Raw genomic sequence first — 23,422 nt, 5'->3', positions numbered from 1 at the left:
GATGGATGGAAGCTAATTTTAAAAGAAAATGTCTCCCTGCAAGTAGAACACTAGCAAAGTTGTAGCCTAGTCTGCTCCCTGCTGTGCCAGTTTTCTCCTTGTGGGGATATCATTATTATTATTCCTTTTTGCCTGGGGAAGCATTCAAAATGGACCTGAACATGGTACAGTCCACCCTACTTCCTAATTCTGCTGCATGTGCAGACTGGCCCTAGTACAATGTGAAGCTCTAGATGATAGGCCAAGCTCAGCAAGTGTCTCTTGTTCCATAGGATACTACCCAGCACCACCAACAGTTCCAGCTGGTGTGGCCCCTTGCCTCCCTCGCTTTGTGAGGCCCAGCAATGTCCCTGAATCCGCCCTCCCATCTGCTTCTGTGCCATACGGCGACCATTACAGTGCATTCCCCCCTCGGGACAGATTGAGCTCTCCTTACCAGCCGCCACCGCCACCGCAGCCCTATGGGCCAGTCCCGTCTGGTATGTATGCCCCGCTCTACGACAGCCGGCGGATCTGGCGGCCGCAGATGTACCCAAGGGATGACATAATCCGGAGCAACTCCTTGCCTCCCATGGACGTCGTCCACCCCACTGTCTACCAGTCCTTCCTGCGGGAGAGATACAACTCTTTGGACAGCTACCATTCCATGGCCTGTCAGTTGCCGGCTGACCAGAGGACGGTGCCTTCCTTGAGGGTAGGTTCCCCACTAGCCACTGGAGCTTTGTTCCTTTCTGCTCTGAGGCCTCTCAGATATCCCAAACCAGCTCCTCAAGGGCCTCTGGTGCCCTTTTGCCTGCAGGCAGAGACACATTTTATTTGCCTGGGACTCTTAAACTTGCTGCATGAATTACTCTCCTGTGTGGCTTCCTTTTTGGAAGCTCCCTAGGCCGAATGAGATGATGTCTTAGAACTTTGGGGCATTTCTGCGACCTGATTTTTTTCTGTTTAAATGGTTTATGGCTCTGAGCTGAAGAGCACTCCCATACTGCATAAAGCAAGGCAGAGGTGAAACAAAGCAAACATAAGGAGCAAGAGCAAGTTCACCCAACACTTGGGGCGGGGGCCAGTTAGGACTCCTTGTGACCCCCCTCCTCACATCCCTTACCCCAGTAGCACACTTGAATCCATGCACACTTCTGGAATGTAGGCTGGCAGGATACAAGGCTTGCTTCCCCTTTTGGGAAGTTGCTATTGCCTGTCTTTTGTTTAATCAGAGCAAGCTCCTGGCCAGCTGGTGAATTCCTTTGGGGGAAGTATCAGAGAGAAGGGTGTGTGGGAGTGTAGGGGAAAGGTTGTAGCTGAGTGGTAGAGCATCTGCTTTGCATGCAGAAGGTCCCAGGTTCACTGCCCAATGGCATCTCTAGGTCTGAAACCTGCTGCCAGTCAGTGTAGACAGTACTAAGCTAGGTGGACCCATGGTCTGGGTCAGTATAAGACAGCTTATACTGTGTATTTCTGATTTTAACTGTCGTCACATGGTTCAGATCAGGAGGAATTTGGGCATGGTGGGAGGAGATCCAGCTTAACACCTTCCTTGCATTGCCAGCTGAACATTTATTTATTTAAAAGGTTTATGTGCCACCCACTCATGTAAAATATAAAGGCAGCCCACAACAGTATATTTACAACAGACCATGAAATAGCATCAAACAATACAAAATTCTGCATTGCCGCTGATGTGGCAGAGCACCCTCCCTGCGTGCAAAGGGTCCCAGGTTTGGTTCCCCAGGTTCAGGCAGGACTGGGAATGTCCCCTGCCCTGGAGAGCCGCCACAAGTCAGCAGAGACAATGCTGAGCTGAGTGGACCAACGGTGTGACTCCATACAAGGCAACTTCCTGTGTTCTTGTAACACAAGCCTTTGAGCGGCTAACTCTTGTGTTCCATGTGAGTTTCCTGTAATGTTAATTGGTCCTGATCTGGCACCTTTCTCCTAGGATCCTTGTGGCCACTTGAAACCCGCTTACGACGACCCACTGCGGAGGAAGCCGGAGCAGTGGGCCCCATGCCACATACCAAAAACGCCTCTCGTGTCCTCCTCCACTCTGCCTGCAGCCGCACAGTCTCCTCCTCCTCCTCCTTCCCCTCTCTTCAATGTGGACTTCAGCCGAGAAGTAAGGCACCAGAGAGCTACAGGGGTGTGGGTGTGGGTGGGGGAAGAGCACAACTGCTCCACCAGATGCTTTGGCACGCCTTTCTCCTGAGGTTCAGCACGTGCTCCCTCATGTCCTGCCTGAAAGTGGATGCTTCCCACAATTGCTTGGGATTTAACTCCATAGGGCATTGTGGGGAACTTGTGGCCCTCCAAATATGGCTTGGCTCCAGGCTCTCCCCTCCCCAGCAGCCAGGAGTGATGGTAGTTTGATTCCAGCAACATCTGGAAGGCCACATCTGTAGTCTAATGGCCAATGATGGTCCTGAGGCTTGGGATCTCCTACAATTCTGTTTTGTTAATTTGTAGTCCTGCATGGTTGCTTTGAAGAGCTGGGATGTGATTTAATCCTCCTAGATACTTTTCCTTTTCCAAATCACTCCCCCCCACCACACACACACACAGGGTAGCTACAACCTCTTTCTCTCTCTTCTACTCACCCCCCCCCACCACAAGCTAATAGCAGTTTGCACCAGGGCCAGTATTTAGATTGGGGAAAGATATTGAGATTAAACAACTCACATAGGACCATATATCTGTTTTGGGGAGATTTTTCATAATGACAGAATTGCAGGGTTGGAAGTGACGCAATGGGTCATCTAGTTCAGCCTCCTGGAATGCAGAGGGCCGTGCAATCACTGATTTCAAACCTCCAATGCGGGAGACTGCATTACCTTCTGAGGGCGTCTGTTCCACTGTCAAATAGCTCTTAACCTCCAGAAAGTTCTTCCTAAGGTTTGGTTAGAATCTTTTTTCTTGTACTTTGAATCCATTGACTTTGTTTTATTAAGTTGCAGTCCTATGTCGCTGGTTAGGATGGCTGCCTGATAAAAAGATAAACCTCCCACATCAGGCCTACCTGCCACCCTCCTAGTGGAAACAAAACTTCAGCAGGCACCCCGAGGTTGCTCTTACTTATCCTTGGTTCCCACCTCCCTTTTCCTTTTCCTTCTCTTCCCTTTCTGCCATGTGTTTCCCTGCAACCTCCTCAGCGCAGGGAAATCGCTTTCCTTCTGTCTTCTGTTACTCTGTACAGCACAGTGTCCCCAAATGTGCACATGTTTCTGCTGCTGACATGGGAAATACACAAAAGGCCTTTGGGATGATTGGTCAATATATTGTGGGAGATTAGCCTCCAAATCTAACAAATGCATGTTCTTGCTAGCTAGCATGAGAGGGGGCTAAATCCTCAGAGCTGTATTGCTGATAGGCAGATACCCAGACCATAGAAATAAAACTGGTAGAGAGGGCTCTGTGTGGTGTCATTTTCCCTCCTCTGCTGGAAAGGTAGGAACATATAGTATTTCCTGTCCCACTCTCTCTTCCTTTTGACCAGCGTTGGGAGACCAGCAGGCCCCACTTGCTCTGACTCCAGGCACAAGCCTGAAGCTGGTTATACTGTAAATAACGAGTATTTTGGCTGAATAGTTTTTTACTGCTGCCATTGCTGTGAAATAGTGCATGATTATAAACTTGACAAGCTGTTGCCTGATGCTTTAAGTGGGTTAGGAAGGGGTAACCCCCCCCAAGGTGTTACAGTCTATTTCCTATGTTTTTAATTGTGCTGCCAAAGGTGGGGTTTTGAAACTTGATTCAAACCGCACACAAGGGCACCTGGAGGGATGATTTGCAATTAATATAGCCTCTCCTACCGATTAAAACCCACCCCACAGACCTTACCTGGTGTCTTCCTTTCCCTGCAGTTCTGCGAGAGTGCCAGCAGCCAGCATAGCTCCAAGTACGAGGACGACCGCCTCTCCCATTACTCTCCCTGGTCCTGTGGCACCATCAGCTCCTGCATAAGTGCCATTGAGTCAGAGCCCAAGGACGTCATTGCCAATTCTGGTGCTGTGCTCCTGGTAAGGCAGCTTCCCCTCTGGAGCCCATTCTGCTTGGTAGCCAGGCTCAGAGCCAGTGCTGCTCCCTCTGCTAGTGGTGGGTTTTCTTAGAACCAGTTTCCAAAACATGATTCCCGTAACCTCATCTTACGTCCACATGCACACACGCACGAGTGCCCTCCCCCAGTCTACCGCATAAGGGAAAATATATTGTCCTGAGCACCTTACAGGGTTGCTGTAAGGATTGTGAGAAGTGATTTGGATGCCCTGCCAGATGACATTCTGAAGGGAACTGCGTCTAAAAGGGTTCCTATGAGTGCAAAATGTTACACTGGGCCTAAGAATGAGCCTCCCTGCCGCACCAGGCCATGTGCAGGCCGGATCCTGCATGGCAGGAAACTGAACTGGGTGACCCTTTGGGCCCCTACCAACTCTACTATTCTGTGATTCTATCTCTGGGCTTTCCTTTTCTTGTGGGGCTTTCCAGGATCTGGACAGTGGGGACATGAAGAGGCGGGTGCACCTCTTCGACACCCAGAGGAGGGCAAAGGAGGAAGACCCAATCATTCCGTTCAGCGATGGGCCCATCATCTCCAAATGGGGCGCCATCTCCAGGTCGTCGCGCACGGGTTATCACACGACAGACCCAATCCAAGCTACTGCTTCCCAAGGAAGTGCTACAAAGCCAGTCAGCATGTCAGGTATGGGCTGGGTTGGTCTGGAGCCTTGGAAACGATATAGAAGAGGATGCCAGGGTGGCAGCTGTGGGCGGAGGACAGGATTCTCTCTGGCCTGAGCTGAGTTTGCACCTTTTGCCTGTTGCAGATTACACCCCTTACGTCAGCACCATTGATTCCAGATGGAGCTCCTACAATTCCGATTCTACTTCATCAGCGCCTTTCAGAGAACGGTAGGTGAGGTAGCGCTCCTCGAAGGGGGCATCTGGGGAGCCCATCCTGGTCACAGCACCTCGCCTAAGCTCAGCATGCCCAGATCCCTTGCCAGATCCCATGGAAGCAGTAGGAGTTTTCAGGCCACGGCAGTCAGCGCTAAGTTCACAGCTCCTCAGTGGTGGGACTGGGGCTTGGGAGATCTGGGTTGAAATCCCCATTCAACCATTCACTGCACCAACCACTTTCTTTAAACCTAACCTACCCCACTGGGTTGTTACAAGGATGGAGGATGCAGGTATACCTGGTGGCCAGCCAGGATGTCTTGTGTTCTCCCTCCACTGTGGGAAGCAGTCTGCCTCTGAATGCCAGTTGCTGGAGAACACAGGGACTCAGCTCCTGCTTTCAGGCTTCCTACTGGGGCATCTGGTTGGCCACTGTGAGAACAGGATGCTGGGCTAGTGCCCCCCGCCCTGTCCTAATCCAACAGAGCTCTTGCTACATTCTTAAAAGGAATATGTGGGGAGGGAGAGAACCAGGGATTGCACCTGGAGCTCATTCCAGGAAAGCCAGGATGCAAATGTAATAATAAATAAAAGGACGATAGAATGGAGTGAGCGCCACCTTGCCAGAGTCAGTGCGTGGGGACTGGGCTTGGGCTTGGGATGAGGGTGCTTTCTGATAACATTTGCCCTGCATGAAATACGATGTGTTGAAACCCCATTGTAGTCATTTCCCTGTGCAGACTAATTCATACCAGGCTGTTCAATTTAAGGGTGGGGGATAGAGGTTCAGTTGTCTCTTTGCTGGGCATCATTTTCCTGCAGAGAGGAGGGAATCCTGGGACAGGCCAGTCAGCTGGGAATTTCCTTTTATCCCTGGACCTTTCTGTGCACCTTCAGAAGGTCTGCGGATGAAAGGAAACCCCTGGCTGGCAGGCCCATCTGAAGAGCCCCCTCTGTTTCCCTCTTCATCAGAGGTCCAGTGTCACACTTCCAAGCAATGTGCAGGGAGCAACTTCTAAACCTTCCTTCTCTTTCAAGGGACCGGTTCATCCTTACAGATGTGTCTGCCCCAAGAAAGCATTCTAGCACTGGAGATCTACTGAGCATCGAACTGCAGCAGGTATGGCTGATCTGGCAACTTTGCCTCCTGCTCTGGAATTTTTTTGGGGGATGGAGAATTTACAGAGGGCCAGCCAGTCCGTTGAGCATGGTCCAAGAGCTGCAAGGCGGAGGGAGGAATGGAATGAATGTTGCTTCCAACCTGCCATTTCCTCTTTTGTTCTTCCATGTAGGCCAAAAGTAACTCGTTGCTGCTTCAGAGAGAGGCCAACGCACTTGCCACGCAGCAGAAATGGAGCTCCTTGGCAGAAGGAAGTCCCCTCTCTTTGACCCTCCTAAGCAATGAAATCAATCTGAGAAACGGCGAGGTAAAAAAGTAGCTGAGCTGGGTGGAGAAGATACTGAAGGGAGGGACCCCTTTTAGAATACAGTAGTACCTTGGGTTACAAACACTTTGGGTTACAAACTCCACTAACCCCAGAAGTTGTACCTCGGGTTGCGAACTTTGCCCCAGGATGAGAATAGAAATCGTGTGGTGGCCGCATGGCAGCAGCAGGAGGCCCCATTAGCTAAAGTAGTACCTCAGGTTAAGAACGGACCTCCGGAACGAATTAAGTTTGTAACCCGAGGTACCACTGTAAATGCATTACAGAGTCTGGAGGGAGACATCAGCGGTCATCTAGACCAGCCTACTGCTGCTAGGCAGGAAGACCACTGCTGCCATCTCCCTGATACAAGACTCCAACTTCTGCTTTAAAAAGCTCTTCTGATGAAGGCAGTCTGTTTCCCTGCTGAGGAGCTCAGTACCATCAGGAAGTTGTTGTTGTTGGTATATGTATATGTATATGTATATGTATATGTATATGTATATGTATATGTATATGTATATGTATATGTATATATGTACAGCGGACGCTCGGGTTGCGAACGTGATCCATGCAGGATGCACATTCGCAACCCGCAGCGTTTGCAACCTGCAGCGGCACATGGGTTGCAATTTGGCGCTTCTGCACATGTGCAAAGTATGATTTAGTGCTTCTGCACATGCGCGACCACCAAAACCAAGAAGTAACCCGTTCCGGTACTTGCGGGTTTCGGCGGGTCCGTAACCCAAAAAAACGCAACCTGAAGCATCTGTAACCCAAGGTGTGATTGTATATGTGTATGCATATGAGTAGTGCTTTTTTTCTAAAAAAAATGTTTAGGGGTACTCTCATTTTCCTGCTCATATTGAAATACTGCCCCTCAATGAGGCCAAACATAAGATTCACAAAATGTTTAGGGGTATGCGTATCCCTGCATCCCCCCAGAAAAAACAACACTGTATATGATAATTTCCTAGAGGCCAAGATCCAAGTTTAGGGCAAGTTCTCTTTGGTGAGAGAACCCCAGCAAGAGATTTAAAGTCACAAAGTATGCAGCAAAGTAAAGCATGGGAATATAGGCTGTTAGACCTTTAAAACATGCCCCTCCAAATGAGTTCCAAAATGTCCCCTTAAAAGGTTTCTTTCAAAAGTTTTTCTCTTCCCCCTGCGTGGGAAAAGGCAACACGTTTTGTCAATTTAAAACAGTTTGCTTACAAACTCTCCAAAGGTCAGATTCATGTGCTTCAGCAAAACTTGTCTTAGTCACAAAGTGGTAAAAGCACGTGAAGGAGCATCTCCACCCCCATCGTTCTGCCTGGATACTGTGGTCCAGCTCCGAGGGCCTTCTGGCTGTTCCCTCCCTGTGAGAAGTGAAGTTACAGGGAACCAGGCAGAGGGCCTTCTCGGTAGTGGCGCTCGCCCTGTGGAACGCCCTCCCATCAGATGTCAAGGAAATAAACAACTATCTGACTTTTAGAATACATCTGAATGCAACCCTGTTTAGGGAAGTTTTAAATGTTTGGTGTTTTTAATATTCTCTTGGGAGCCGCCCAGAGTTTTTAATATTCTCTTGGGAAACCCAGCCAGATGAGTGGAGTACAGTATAAATATATGATGATGATGATTCCTAAATTTTAAAAATTTTGGTGTAGAAACTCAAGAGTGGCTTGTGAGAGCCATGTGGTTGAGCTGGAACAACCAGCTGAAACCTCTTCAAACGCTATGCTGCTCAGGCAGACTGGAAGGGATCAATAGGCTTGGTTATCTATTGACTCCTCAAGGTAAGGGGAAGTGACCTAGCTAAGCCTGGCAGGACAGTTTACTCTATGTCATTTACCCCATCATGCATTAATTGAACTTAAGCATGTTAGTTATATGAGGCTAGTTATCCCACAGTTCTGTCAAATGTTTGAATCATAGAATCAAAGAATCATAGAGTTGGAAGAGACCACAAGTCCAACCCCCTGCCAAGCAGGAAACACCATCAGAGCACTCCTGACATATGGTTGTCAAGCCTCTGCTTAAAGACCTCCAAAGAAGGAGACTCCACCACACTCCTTGGCAGCAAATTCCACTGTCAAACAGCTCTTACTGTCAGGAAGTTCTTCCTAATGTTTAGGTGGAATCTTCTTTCTTGTAGTTTGGATCCATTGCTCCATGTCTGCTTCTCTGGAGCAGCAGAAAACAACCTTTCTCCCTCCTCTATGTGACATCCTTTTATATATTTGAACATGGCTATCATATCACCCCTTAACCTCCTCTTCTCCACGCTAAACATGCCCAGCTCCCTTAGCCATTCCTCATAAGGCATCGTTTCCAGGCCTTTGACCATTTTGGTTGCCCTCCTCTGGACACGTTGCAGTTTGTCAGTGTCCTTCCTGAACTGTGGTGCCCAGAACTGGACACAGTACTCCAGGTGAGGTCTGACCAGAGCAGAATACAGTGGCACTATTACTTCCCTTGATCTAGATGCTATACTCCTATTGATGCAGCCCAGAATTGCATTGGCTTTTTTAGCTGCCGTGTCACACTGTTGGCTCATGTCAAGTTTGTGGTCAACCAAGACTCCTAGATCCTTTTCACATGTACTGCTCTCAAGCCAGGTGTCACCCATCTTGTATTTGTGCCTCTCATTTTTTTTGCCCAAGTGCAATACTTTACATTTCTCCCTGTTAAAATTCATCTGGTTTGTTTTGGCCCAGTTCTCTAATCTGTCAAGGTCGTTTTGAAGTGTGATCCTGTCCTCTGGGGTGTTAGCCACCCCTCCCAGTTTGGTGTCATCTGCAAATTTGATCAGGATGCCCTTGAGTCCATCATCCAAGTCGTTGATAAAGATGTTGAATAAGACCGGGCCCAAGACAGAACCCTGTGGCACCCCACTAGTCACTCTTCTCCAGGATGAAGAGGAACCATTGATGAGCACCCTTTGGGTTCGGTCAGTCAGCCAGTTACAAATCCACTGAGTGGTAGCATAGTCAAGACCGCATTTTACCAGCTTCTTTACAAGAATATCATGGGGCACCTTGTCAAATGCCTTGCTGAAATCAAGGTAGGCTACATCCACTGCGTTCCCTTCATCTACCAGGCTTGTAATTCTGTCAAAAAACGAGATCAGGTTCGTCTGACATGACTTATTTTTCAGAAATCCATGCTGACTCTTGGTGATCACAGCGTTCCTTTCTAGGTGCTCACAGACTGTTTGCTTAACGATCTGCTCCAGAATCTTCCCTGGTATTGATTTCAGACTGACTGGGCGGTAATTATTTGGGTCCTCTCTTTTCCCCTTTTTGAAAATAGGGACAACATTTGCCCTCCTCCAGTCTGCCGGGACTTCGCCTGTTCTCCAGGAATTCTCAAAGATGACTGCCAGTGGTTCTGAGATCACATCTGCCAGTTCTTTTAATACTCTTGGATGCAGTTTGGTCTTAATACTTTTTCTTGTAATCTGAACCCATTGGAGCAATAGAAAACAAACTTGCTTTGCCATCTGTCAGGGGTGAGCCTGTGTAGAAACTAGCCTCCTTTCTGAGGGTAATACAATAATTTCTCCACCTGCTTATGCTTCTTGCCCCCAACTGCCACTGGCGTTTCACCCCTGGAGGCTTGGCCAGAATGGGAGGCAGCCCTCAGGCTGAAAGAAGCCCCCCAACCCTGATCTAGGGGGCAGCCCTTCAGTTGTTTCTTGATTTCCTAAGCTTTCTAGTTGCTTGCCACCCAAGGGTTTCCAAGCAACTTGCAAAGAAAACGAATATATGCATAAATGTAGTATACAATAGAAAAGGGGTTAGGGAATCATGTAACCCATAAATATTCCATACAGCATACTTGGAAAACAAAAACTGAACACCAGCCCTCCTGCACAGCAGTAATAAAAAACATTAGCAATACAAAGACGAACAGCAGCTCAATGCTGAGAGCCAGTGTGGCATAGTTGTTAGAGTGCTGGACTAGGATCTGGGAGACCAGGGTTCAAATCCCCACTCAGCCATGAAACTCACTTGGTTTCAGTGAGCTAGTCACTGCCTCTCAGCCCAATCTTAGCTCAAATGAGGAGGGGAGACCCACCTTGAGCTACTTGGAGAAGAAGGTGGGATATAAACATAATAAATATATAATATTAACACTCCCACCTACAAAACTAGTAGTTAAACATAAATACTCAAAACTGACTCACACCCCTCCCTAGTTCAAAAGCCAATCACACCAATCCTGTTTTTGTTTTGTTCTCTGCTTAATCTTGCCACCCCACCCAGAAGTCCAGCACCAAGGCCTGCTGCTGTGAATCAGTGGTGGATGGGTTCAGGGTCCTCCAGGGATGGTCCAGTGTCTCTAAAGAGGGTCAGTGTTTTATTCTGGCTGCTCCTCCTTTCCTGCTGTTGGAAGATAGCTGTCCCATTGCTACTTCATTGTCTGTTCTCCAGCCTCCATATACCCAGCGCCTTCCATCTTTCCTTGGTCTCCAGCTGACTCGCCATCTTTGTCATGTTCTCCTCTGGACACATCCCAGTTGGTCCCTCTCTGTCTTCCCATGTAATGCCCAGAAGTGTTCCAGCTCCGCAAATGTCTTTGGCCTGAGAGTGAGCCTGGCTACTCTAAACTTAAAAGGAAGGGGCAACTTCAGTAAGAAGGAAATGGCATTGTGTGAAATGTGCCCACTCTTTTCCTTGGGCAGCCTGCAAAGGTCCTAGAAGGGCACCTTTTGTTCTCAAGGGGCAGGTCTCCCCCAAGAGCAAGTGCCTGAGTTAGGGTTTGATTCAGCAGCATATATATTTGTCACTTCAGATGCAAAACAGGGCAGGACCTGCCACTTATGGGCAAATCCAGGTCATGCAGTTATAGTTGGCTGCAAGGTCTTGTGCAACAGGCAGGCTTCCCCAAAATGTCAATACTTTTTTCGGTAAGGAAAGTGAATGCGAAGATGCACTGGAAAAGTGTAGGGTGAGACCTTCCCTGATGCAACAGAATCTCTAACCTCCCTGCAAACAAATAGGAGAGAATGCTCATACAATAGCCAACATTGTCTAATCTCCTTCCAAACAAATCAGGATGAATGACCAATAAACAGGTAATCCAGAAGCACTTTCTGCCTGCAGCTGAGGGACACACTGTGAGCTTCCAGTTTCTTGTATGCCTGATTCCCCATTTTCTGTGGAAACAGGAACAGCAGCTACTTCTCCTTTATTTACCATTGGGGCGGTATCTCTCTACACCATGCCCTTCTCCTGGAGCACTGACTTTTCTGGTTGCATAACAAAATGACATTTATCAGCTTCAGCCAAACCTGTTGAGTGGCTACACGTTGCATATGCCAGTCACATGTAAGAAGGGAAATGGAGGAGGAACACTGCCATATAACTGAATCACTGAACTCATCGTCAAGGCTTCAGCTATCTGCGACATATCTTCTCCATAAGTATGCATTAATGTACTTCTGTTTACATAGCTGACACAGGGGGACCCAGACCTTGTCAAAATGGGTTTGTTTGTTTTTAGTTTAGCCCCTAACCATTAGGTATTTTGGAAGAGCCAGGTCCCTAACTTTTATTTTATTATTTTATTTTGTAAAATTTGCATGCCACCTGATTGTAAACACACACACACACACACACACACATATCAAAGCAGCCTAAGGAAAAGGAAAAAAATAAAATTATCAGTAAGAAGAATTAACAATAATTTTAAGATTTTTGAAAAGCTGAAACAATAAACTAAAAACAGATTAAAACTCACACCAGTTTTCTAAACATCTGGACAGGCTTACCTAAACACAACTGTTTTTAACAGTAAAAAAAACAACAACAACAGAGATATAGAGTACAGTGAAAACACCTAGAGGGAGTTTCAGGGTGTGCGTGCTGCCACACTAAAATATCGAGTTCTTTTAGATGTGGAGCAGGTGGCCTGTGGCACCTACAACAGTGCTGGTTCTGCTGATTGAAGCGGTTGAGTGGCTGTAAGGCGATCTCATAGAAAGACCTTTCTTTCCCTTTCTTTAAATCAGTTGTGCTTTGTCTGTCCCCCCCCCCCCCCACTCCTATCCTGCTTCTTAGTCTGACTATCTGGAGGACGGTGCAGACGCAAAGCCAGACCGAGACATTGAACTGGAACTGTCAGCCCTCGATGCCGATGAGCTTGGTGGGCAGGGAGAGCAAATTGAGGTACATGAACACTGCCGTTTCCTTGATTCACTGAACATGCCTATGTGTCTGTGTCTTTGCATCCTGCACTATCCCAGAAATCCAGAGCTGGCGACCCTCCTATTAAGTTTCCATGTAAAGTATGAAATAATCAGAGACCAAAACTCTGGTTGAATCTCAGCCTTGCCAGACTCCCAGTTCAGACACAGCAGTGTTACTGAGATGTTCATAAAATTCTGAGTATTGATTCCCCACTCTGTAGAATTGTGTCTTGCATGAACTTTTGAGTCAAACTGCTAGTCCAGTCTGTTTACCCTGAGTGGCAGCAGCTTTCCATCAGTTCAGATATGGGTCTTCTCAGCCCCACTTCCCTAAGTCACTTTTAAATGTAGAGGTGGAGAATTGGGCCCAGGACCTTCTATGTGCAGAGCACATGCCCCTAACACTGGGCCCTAGACCCCCCTCCCCTATATTTTGGACTGGCCACAAAGAATCCCTGGTGGCTGTGGCAGGGAGCTTTAGGGTCTGCCCTCTAGCCTCTCAGCTCCTTCTCAGCAATGCCATTTCCACTTCACCTTTCTCCATCATTTGTGCGGGAGTTCTGATTGGTTGGCAGCACCCCCCACTCCCGCACGGCTAACGCTATCCTTCCACTTCCAGGAGATTCTGAGCCTGCAGCTTGGCATTGGCGACCAGGACGATCATCTGTTCAACGGGTCAGCTCTGGAGAACGGCCACCCTCTGGAGCAGCCTCCAAAAGAGCCCAGGCAGCAGGCGAGGCCCACCTTAGGTGAAGACCTTGCTATTCTGTGAGTGTCAGACGGAAACAGAAGCTTTCTGTGCCCCAAAACAGAGCCTCTGTTGTCTCTCCTGGTGTCCCCTGTGTCACATTAATTCAATAAGTGCACCATTGCAATGTTTAAGGCAGCTTTACCTGATCCGGACAATAGTGACTGCTGGGAAACTCACAAAAGTGGAGGAAAGAATCTGCTTTCTCACATTATATAAAGAATGTGTTGATCATTTCTGTGCAGGAAGAATTCATCCTTGAGGTAGCCTGCTAGAAAATCTGCACCCTGCTCTCCTTGCTGAATTAGGCATCCAGCTCCAATAATCCAGGCATGCTTTTCTTCTGAGAACATGACTTAATTTCTACGCTGGTGTAGAGCTAAGGCGAAGGGATGGCTATATAAGCCTGTGTGATTTGTAAGCCCATGGACTCCACTTTTGTGGGTTCCCCAGCAGCCACTGCTGTTCTTTCCAAGTAAAGCTGTCTCAAGCACCACAGTGGTGTTTTTATTGGAGAAATCCACCATGCTTCCTTGCCGAATGCTGGCCTTCTCTTGCCTGGTCTCTTCTTTATTTCTCCTTAGACTTCCCCCACTCCAAGCCCTTCAATATTTTGGGGGCTTTGGCTCCCACCAGCCCCATGCAATCTTGCAATTGATAGAAGTTGTAGTTTGAAATGTATGGAGGGCACCAACACAGGGAAGGCTCTTTCTCTCTTCTTCCCCTTCTCTCCTCCAAGGCTGAGAATCCAGTCTCTCCCATTCATTTGCAGCGGCCCTTCAGCCACTGTGATGAGTGAAGAAAGGAAATGGCTCTGAGCACTGATGGCGCTACAGCGTTTCTGGTCACTGCTGTGCTGCTAGCTTCTCTCAAGAGGCTCCAGAGTTACACCAGGGGCTCCACAGAGAAGGGAGAAAAATTTACTGATGCTGCATGGGCCCTCCTTCAAATTCTGGGTTATTAGCAGTGTTAGAGCTCAGGGTTAATGAACTCAGCTTCTCCCCCCTGCCCCACTCTGTCAGAACCCATCTGTTCATTATCTGTCATGATAAGTAATAAAAATAAAGAATAGAATAGAATAGAATAGACTTTATTTGCATAGCCAACAGGCCATAGCATCAAAGGACAGCCAAAAACAAAAATACATTACGGAAATAGTTATCATAAAATAATCTCAGTACTTAAAACTTGGCAGGGGTAATGATAATAATAATAAGATCCTAGGCGAGGAATCCGGGTGACGGCACTGATGTCATTCAGATAGCAGCTCTCAGTCTCATTGCTCTCTCGATAATTTGGCAACCTTCTCTGTTGTCGAGCTGTTCTGGTCGGCTAGGAGTGAGAACAATTTGGCTTCACAAGAGCGGCCCGGGATGGCAGATAGTAGCGGCGTGATGGTCTCGTCCCTGAGATCTTTATATAGGGAGCAGGACAAGAGAACGTGTGACACGGTCTCTACGTAACCAGCTCCACAGGGGCAGAGCCGGTTCTCGAATGAAATTTTTTGATATCTACCTTCAAGAACAGCTGATGGTAACATATTTAGTCTGGCCAGTGTAAAGGCCCACCTAAGTTTTGGAATAGTTAAGGTAGACAAATAAGGTGCCCAAAAATCAAAGTGGGAGGGGGGCAGATAAGCGTACCAAGCACTAAATTTCTTAATATAGGCCAGATTATTCTGTTGCTCAATATCCTTCATGCGCTGGTCAATAACGGTTTTCGCCTTAGGTAGACCCATTTTCAGGAGATGCTGTACTTGGAGGCCACATGTAAGTAGTTTTTGATGCACTACTTTGGACCACCGACTTCTATGAGCATCTCATGCTACTAGAGGTAGTAGTCCAAATGGGTTTAAGTTTAAGCGAAGCCAATAGTTGAATGTTCTTAGCCAGGTCCGGGTTTCGACGGAGAGGAGGCCAGTCTCCAGCCGTAGGGCCGCATTTGGTACGCATGGTGGAACGGCTAGAATCTGTCTTAAAAATTTAGACTGGACCGTTTCAAGTGTGCGGCAATGATTTCCCGTCCAGATTTGGGCCCTGTAGAGTAATTGCACCAAGGGTTTTGCTTGAAAGACCTCCAGAGCTGCTGGGATATGTCTGCCCCCCTTCGTAAAGTAAAAGCGAGACAGTATTTTGGCGCTTTGAGATGCTTTTCCCCTAGCATATTTATGATGGGCCTCCCAGGCCCCTGTTGACTGGAAAACTACTCCGAGGTATTTGAAAATTTTGACCTGTTCTATTGGCTGATTGTCCATCTCCCATCTGTGATATCTGTGTCTCCTAGCGAAGACCATGACTTTGGTTTTTTGGGAAGAAGAAACACAACTCAACTAGGGTATCAAAACTATCAGGGATAATTCACTGTCCCTTGTTTTTTACATCCTTGGATTGCTGTGAGGATGTTGACATTCCTGTGTTCTATTTCAAATAATGATCAGGGTTTATTTCCCTCTTCTCCCATCTCCTCCCTCCCTCCCCCCACCCAAAATAAATCACCAGGGAGAAGCAGAAAGCAGCCCTGCCAATGACCTGCTTCAGCCAGCCAACGGCATCCTCTGTGAGCGCGGTGACGTCCCTGCCCATCCCAGCTTCCTCCTCCTCCGGAGTGGGCAGCCTCGTTCTCAAGACAGCCCACAGCCTCACAGCAGCTCACATCATGGCAGAAGGGAAAAGTGACTTTTTAAGGCCAGTGGCAAATGGCAAGATGGTTAACAGCTGAGAGGTGTTACGTTTTCAAGCTCCTGATCATGCTAAGGCAGCATTTACACTATATGATATAATGTATATATTTTTTAAGAAAATACTATTGGGGTGATTTGTTTCCTGTGGACTCTTTGATACATCAGGCCCCTCTCAACTTTGCATTCTGGAAAAAGAAAAGAGAAAACAAACCACTTTGCTAGGCTCAGGTGTTCACGTTCCACAAGTGGTTTGTAAAAAAGCTTAAGAGCAGCTTTTTAATTTGTTTGTGGAAATTCCAGGGCGCCTTCTGAGCCGTTCTTGTTGAGAGACAGCCTCTCTAGATAAATTTGCAAGTTAGTTCATTGAAGCCAGCAGATCCTCGGGGTGAAGTGACTCATGGGAATAGAACTCACTTGTTTTGCCTTGTTTTGTTTCATGAGAGAGGAACTTGTACCTGGTTGCAGTTGCTTGTTTCTTCAGCTGTGGAACTTTGCATGAAATAAGCATGTGAGAGAAAGAGAAAGAGAGAGGTGGGCTGGAGATCCTCAACATAAGACTTAATTCAGGGTTGATACACTTTTTCTTTTTCCTTTTCCTTTTCCTTTTATCTTTGCACGACTGCATTATATGCAGTAGTGTAGCACTTTGCATATTCCTGTCTGGCCCTCCCCCTTCATTTCCCCTACCCCACCCCTCTTCTGATTTAGAGCTTGGTATTTCCACATATCAAGCAACTTGCCTGTGTACAAATAACAGAGTGCAAAATCGAAGTGCCTGCATCCTAGCGCTTACATCTTCTGTCTCTTTACCTGCTCTTGAGTTGTAAGCAGAATTGTTACATCGACAACAGGCTTGTCCACACTGACCGTACTTTTCCGTCTATGAGACGCCCCCTTGTCTAATACATGGAAAAGTACGGCACCTTCCCCTGCTCTTTCCAGGCACAATCTCTCCGGAGTTTTCTCTGCAAAAACCCCGCTCTTTAAAGATCAGCAAGCGCAAGGAGCAATCTGCAGAAAACCCAAATGGATGTTTGCTCCAATTCATATTTGAAGAGCAGGTTTTCACAGGGAAAGCTTAGGGCAGAACCCCCACAAAAAGATGCAGTTCATTAAAGTGTAGACCTCTGCCTACAAAGAGCAGGGTAAAGCCTAAGTGTGGATAAGGCCAAAAACCCACTGCACTTGTTCCCTGGGCTCCGAGTTGTGCAGCTCCTTCGGCCAGATCAGTCCCCAGAGCCTCAGCAATCAGTCGTTCCCTGCAAAAGAAACATTTTCTGTCACATTTGCACTGACTTGACAGCACAGTATTGCTATTAATGTACTTGTCAAATAAGAAGTGATTAGCAGTTCTTTTGACATTCATTGTGTTGTTTTGATTATAGCATTACTGAGAAGTTTAGTGTTTAGGTTATATTACTGACTCTTGACAAGGCCTTGAACACTTAATGGTATAGCTTTAGTTCGGCTTGTACAGAACAACGAATAAATGTGTCTTTTTAAAAATGTGACTTTAAGGAAACGTAAGTAGGGAGCCATCACCTGAAGAACACACACCTCTTGGGCCCTGAGCCGTATTTTCTTTTCCTTTCTTGCTTTAGAAACTCAGGGCACCCAGAAGGTGGTAGAGCAAAAGAATGCTTGCTGGCAAGATAACACCTTCCTCATTTGTCTTCTGTGGCTTTCTAGTTCTGATTTTTGCATTACTCCTCTTCTTCTTTTTTTGCAGTGTTTGATAATTAACTTCTGTGAAGTTGTTTACTTGGAGAATTGTACTGGGATATTTTAGCCAAGTGACATTTTCACAGGTACACTGTACTCAAGGGCTCGTCCCACTAGCAAATGGCTTGTAAAAGAGGCGATCATGTTACTACTGGCAAAACAGAGCTGGTGACTGTTTGGGATGCCACCCCGTGTGCAGGATCAGGCCGCTTCTTTTCACTTCCTTTTTTAAGAAACTATATCGTGCACACTTCTGGATTAGGGGTGGGGCAAAAACAGGCATTTCTCTGAGGGTTACAATACTGACTTGCATCCTTTTTTATTTTATATCTGCTGACTTGAAAGTTCATGGAAAAAATTATGTTGTAAATATTATTATCTGAGAAAAAAAAATCCAAGCATTAGTTTATATATATTTATATAATATATATAATTCCAGTGATGTTGTGAAAGACCCCGGCCACTTATTTAATACTAAGGCACAAAGAGCTATTTATAATAGGACAGCCAAATCCCTTCTCTTAATTTCATGGGACAATTCCTCAGGCTCCTCCTCCTGTTGCCACCTCACTCCTGCAACAGGGGAAACAGGGCAGCTGGGGATTTGAGACTAAAGTACCCATTTTCTTTAAACTTGTGACTGTTAAGATTAACTGATTTTGGTGTGGAATGCCATTTGGGTTGTTATTGTGTTCTCTGATCCAGCTGGGAAATCTTGTATATATAAATATTACATTTGAAATGCTTCCAAAAGTTGTTGTTTTTTTTTGCGCTATATGTAACTTCAGATATATAGAGATATATGCAAAACAGCCTCTCTCTTTTACATGGATATTTAAACAATAAGATCTTCTGTGCTGCAGGTGACGTGTTTTTTAAGGAGGAAGAAAATGAATTGCTATTTTATTGCAAAAATAGACAAATATTAGAAGTCTGAGAGATCCTCATTTTTGCCCTCAGGGAAATAGCCCCTCTGTGAACCGGAGCTCCCCCAGGCGCCAATACAGTCCAAGGCTGGATATATAGTAAGACCTTGGTTGTCCTGCTGGGGAAGGGGGCGTGGCATAAATTGTTTACAGTTCTTCGTTCACTTGTCCAGTGGCATCGCATAATTTTAAAAGCCACCATATTTCTGCTGTCCTTTTACCACCTGGACTGGGAACGAGCTGCCTTTGTGCTTCCTTGGCAGAGGTAGTGAGAACTCCTGCACTACAGTAGTTTAGTAGAAAGGGCCACACACTCTGCTCCAAGGTTGTACTTTAAATCTTCAACACAGAGAATTGCAGGCTCAAGGAAACAGCTGGGACTTTCTCGCCATGGAAATGGCATCGTTCTGGCTGGGCGTTGTCCATCTCAGAAGCAGTTTGTACAAACCAGCCTGTCTGGGTGTGGAGCAGTCAACTTATGGTACATCCTTTGGATGCCCTTGGGCTCCCAGCCACCACCAACCATCCCCAGGCAACATGGCCAAGAATAGTCATAGGTGATGGGAGCTGTGTTGCAGCAGCACCTGGTGGTGGTGGTGGGGCCCAAAGAAGCTCTGCACCCCTTGTCTTTGGGACAGCCAGAGGGATGGGTGCTGAGATGAATCAGCACCATAGCCTGCTTTGCAGCTGTGTCCTTAGAAAATTAGGCCAACCAGAGGAGAGCCAGGCGGAGAGAGCAGAGGAGGGTACCTCCTGCCCTCTGCCAGCAGGTGGCATTTTTGTAGGCAGGTGCAGGGGAGATTCGGGGCACGCATACCGGGGGGGGGGGAGGGTAATTGTGGTAGCAAGAAAAACTTCAGCTGTGCTTCTTCATAATGTGCATTTCCTCTCCCCCTTCGTTTTGACTCAGTGCTTTGGGTAGCCAAGCTTCAGATGTGAAACAAATGCTGAGTGTGATGGTAGATGAGACTTTGAGCTGCATAGAGAAGCTGCTGGCCTGTGCTAAGGAAGAGTGGCAGGTCTGTGATAGGCCTGGTTTGACCACTGGTCCCTGCCAGATGCGCTGTTCGAAATTAATACCTGGTGACAGTTGGAGTGTAGAACACAGTGCTTGGCTAAAGTGTGTGTGGCAAATGCCAGAACAGAAGTCCTGGTAGTATCCTTTCTTCCATTCTTTTTTGATAATTTGAAAGCCAGGTCTGTTGTGAAATAAACTTCATTTACAAACAAAAACTCCATGTGGCTTGGCTGTGGGTTTTCTTGTGGTGAGCAGTTTTCATGTCTAATTTTGTGAGCGGCTGGCATTTATCAGTATTTGATTAAGCCTAGCCTGCTTTGCAAAGGGTTCAATCTAAGTGCTTGCATCTGCACCCCAATATTATTTGGGGAGGGGGCAATAGCCAGCCATTCACTACCTGTGGGAGATGTTTATTTTTAAGCCCTTTGTATTTAGGAGTTCTATATTTAGAGACTGAATTTGCAAATAACATGGCATGACACAGTGTTTTGCTGGGGCGTCTTCTTCCCCTGCCTGAACTCTCAGCCACTTTCCTTGGCTCAGAGGATGGGCAGCAGCACGGTGCTTTGCTGGCAAAGCGATATTACCAGGCTTAAGGGTGGAGTGGGGTGGCTGGAGTGGAGTGAGCCAAAACTGTGAGCATCCCACCAGCCCCAAAACTGAGAGAGCAAATACCTGTCCACCACACACACAGGCTTTTGTGAAGCTTTTTAATGGACACTTTATATACTTGACAGAGTTTGAATTAAAAATAAAAACAATTCTGGCTGTGTTTCTGAGTGCCAGAAAACAGGGCGAAGTACACTTTTGCACAGATCCCACCTGCTTACCCAGAGAGAGTCCTCGGTTATTTAGTCCAAGGCATGGGGATGCATGCATTTTCCTTATCTGTGCAGACAAATAGATTATACTGTAGTTGTGATACAACATGCGTGGCTTTTCTTTGTACTGCACACACACCCTGTACAGCCACTCCAAAGTATTGTGGTTTAGCTTGCAGTATCTGCTGTCTGCATTTATACTATATACTACATATTCTTTTCCCTGGAAGTTAAAAGGAAAAGAAAAACACCACTTTTTCTTTTATTGTTGCGTTGATTAACATTTTATAAACCTGCTTGGCCCAGAAAGTTTGGGAAAAGAGGGCTGTTTGTCAATTCTACAACCGGTTGTGAAGCTGAAGTGTGAATATTTCTACGTCTGTATTAGACATTTTCTTTGCAAATCTATTGTTCGATTGAAATGTAAATGAAATAAAAGATGGTGTACACCCATCATGTATAATAAAGCAGACACCATCGCTACGGTGGATTTAATGCCTCATTTTTAATGATGCATACTCAGCTTCTATTTAAAAAAAAAATATTTAACTTAAAAAATCTGTAAAATAAAAAAGGGATCTATTTGGGGCGGGGGATGAATTCTATTCCATTTAGTTCCGTTTTCAATTTCCAAATTCTGTTGTTTTTCCCTTTTGTGTTATAGGAATAGGATTTACATGGGAAAGCTTAGACCGTACGGTCTGTATTTTTGGGGAGGGAAGTTTGAGTGATGGGTGTGGGCTTTGTGATTTAGCCTGAATAGCAGAGTGAAGTCTGTGTGCGTGTCTTTTCTGTTGCACTGAAGTGAAAAGATAATTAGCTTTTGGGCTGGACACGGACTTTAGCGAATCGTGGTTTTTTTCAGTGTTTGAGAGAGAATTAATAGAAAAAAGTTTGCAGTACTTGACATGTATTTGCATGCCGTAAAATAAAACATTTTGTCCACCTTAACTTGTATTGCCTTCTTCTCTAAACACGGGGGTGGAGGTGGGGGGGTTGTCTCAATTTTTGCACATTGAGGTTGGAGGTGGAAACTGTTAGCTAGGCATTCACAGTGATAGCTTGCTCTTCTCAAAGGTGTTATAACTCATTGTTAGATCACATGCTTTGGTGTCTTTTGTTTAAAAAGTATTGGGCAACAGAGGATGGGAAAGTCCTTTCTGAAGCAGAGTGGACTGGTCCTGGGACAGGTAATCTCTGCTGGAACATGATAGCTTTTTCTATGGATAAGTCACAATTGTGGGTTTGGGTGCGGGGTCAGTCTGGGTGATGCCTTGAGGCCCTTCCAATTCCTGGGGTCAGCGACAGAATCTAATAAAGGAGTTTGCTGAACTGGCCTGAAATGTTCATTTATAAACTTTGAATGAGCTTTGTTGCAAGTGCTACAGCTAAGAGATGGTGCCTTTCAGGCTAATGGATGGGCCTTTCATCCACCCCACTTTCTTAGGGTAGGAAAATAGCCAGAATTGTGTTTGAGCTGGAAACAGACTGGAGGCTGGAGACCCAGAGACACACTTGCTCTGTGCTGGACCCATAGATGTGGCTGATGGAGAAGCAAGACCCGATGGGGTGTTGATGCTGCGAGCCCCTCCATCTCATGCTCAGGTTGTATAGATGTGTAAATAAGCCATGTATCCCAAATAAACCACAGTCCCTGATGACCTTCATTCCAAGGAAACCGAACCTGGGTAAGCTCCTGGAACCTCTGGGGTTTCTCATTACTTGGAGAATGGGTTGCATGTAACAATATGTATGAAATCTCATCACAACAGTGAACTTCTGATCTGCCCCCACAAAAGGAACGACATGAAAAATGCTGCTCTGGCTTATTCACACTATATGTTTAAAGTAGCCACTTTAAAACAGCCACAGTTCCACCCCCCCAAATAAAAAAGAATCCATTAAGGGTGCTGAGTCGTGAGGAGACCCCTTCCCAGTGCTATGGTTCCCAAAGTGCTTTAACAACCAATCCCTCTTTATGGGGAATGCAAGAAAAAGAAAGGAAGAAGGGAGATAAATCCTGCTTGTTTAGGACTGTAAGAGCATAGTAAGAGGCTGCTGGATCAGGCCAAAGGGGACCCATCCAGTCCAGCATCCTGTTCTCACAGTGGCCAACCAGATGCCCCAATGGAAAAGCCTGAAGCAAGACCCAAACACAAGAACAGTGCTCTCCCCTCCTGTGGTTTCCAGCAACTGGCTTTCAGAAGCACTGCTGCCTCCATCCGCACAGGCAAATAATAATAATAATAATAATAATAATAATAATAATAATAATAATAATAATAATTTATTTATACCCCGCCCATCTGGCTGAGTTTCCCCAGCCACTCTGGGCGGCTTCCAATCAAGTGTTAAAAACAATACAGCATTAAATATTAAAAACTTCCCTAAACAGGGCTGCCTTCAGATGTCTTTTAAAGAGAAGATAGCTGCTTATTCACATCTGAAGGGAGGGCATTCCACAGGGAAGGTGCCACTACTGAGAAGGCCCTCTGTCTGGTTCCCTGTAACTTGGCTTCTCACAGGGAGGGAACTGCCAGAAGGCCCTCGGAGCTGGGCCTCAGTGTCCGGGCTGAACGATGGGGGTGGAGACGCTCCTTCAGGTATACAGGACCGAGGCTGTTTAGGGCTTTAAAGGTCAGCACCAACACTTTGAATTGTGCTTGGAAATGTACTGGGAGCCAATGCAGATCTCTCAGGACCGGTGTTATGTTGTCCCGACGGCCACTCCCAGTCACCAGTCTAGCTGCCAAATTCTGGATTAGTTGTAGTTTCCAGGTCACCTTCAAAGGTAGCCCCATGTAGAGTGCATTGCAGTAGTCCAAGCGGGAGATAACCAGAGCATGCACCACTCTGGCCAGACAATCCGCAGGCAGATAGGGTCTCAGCCTGCGTACCAGATGGAGCTGGTAGACAGCCGTCCTGGACACGTCATGGCCTAGTAGCCACTGACAGCCTTGTTATCCTCCACTGAATTTATCCTAGTCCCTCTTTTAAGCCTGTCCAGGTTTGGTGACCATT

At 46.6% G+C, this 23,422-nt stretch overlaps 1 protein-coding gene across 4 annotated transcripts in view; it reads left to right on the top strand.

Moving 5' to 3' along the window:
• The window catches only part of RC3H2 (ring finger and CCCH-type domains 2), a 50,882-nt gene extending 29,530 nt beyond the window's left edge, over positions 1–21,352 (top strand). For 2 of the 4 annotated variants that reach the window (XM_083597201.1, XM_083597202.1), the window contains 10 exons: positions 273–694; positions 1,937–2,113; positions 3,855–4,010; positions 4,477–4,690; positions 4,815–4,899; positions 5,923–6,004; positions 6,177–6,311; positions 12,359–12,466; positions 13,106–13,254; positions 15,733–21,352. In XM_083597201.1, the coding sequence (XP_083453327.1) occupies positions 273–694; positions 1,937–2,113; positions 3,855–4,010; positions 4,477–4,690; positions 4,815–4,899; positions 5,923–6,004; positions 6,177–6,311; positions 12,359–12,466; positions 13,106–13,254; positions 15,733–15,952 (1,748 nt within the window). In that variant the 3' untranslated portion in view covers positions 15,953–21,352. The remainder of the gene's footprint in view (positions 1–272; positions 695–1,936; positions 2,114–3,854; positions 4,011–4,476; positions 4,691–4,814; positions 4,900–5,922; positions 6,005–6,176; positions 6,312–12,358; positions 12,467–13,105; positions 13,255–15,732) is intronic. The other 2 variants (XM_083597204.1, XM_083597203.1) reach the window with 1 other exon arrangement.
• Positions 21,353–23,422: the final 2,070 nt, after the last annotated feature.

Source organism: Podarcis filfolensis, assembly GCF_964270895.1.
Source record: "Podarcis filfolensis genome assembly, chromosome: Z".
In the NCBI taxonomy this organism is placed as follows: Eukaryota; Metazoa; Chordata; class Lepidosauria; order Squamata; family Lacertidae; genus Podarcis; species Podarcis filfolensis.
This window is presented reverse-complemented; position numbering and strand designations above follow the sequence as displayed.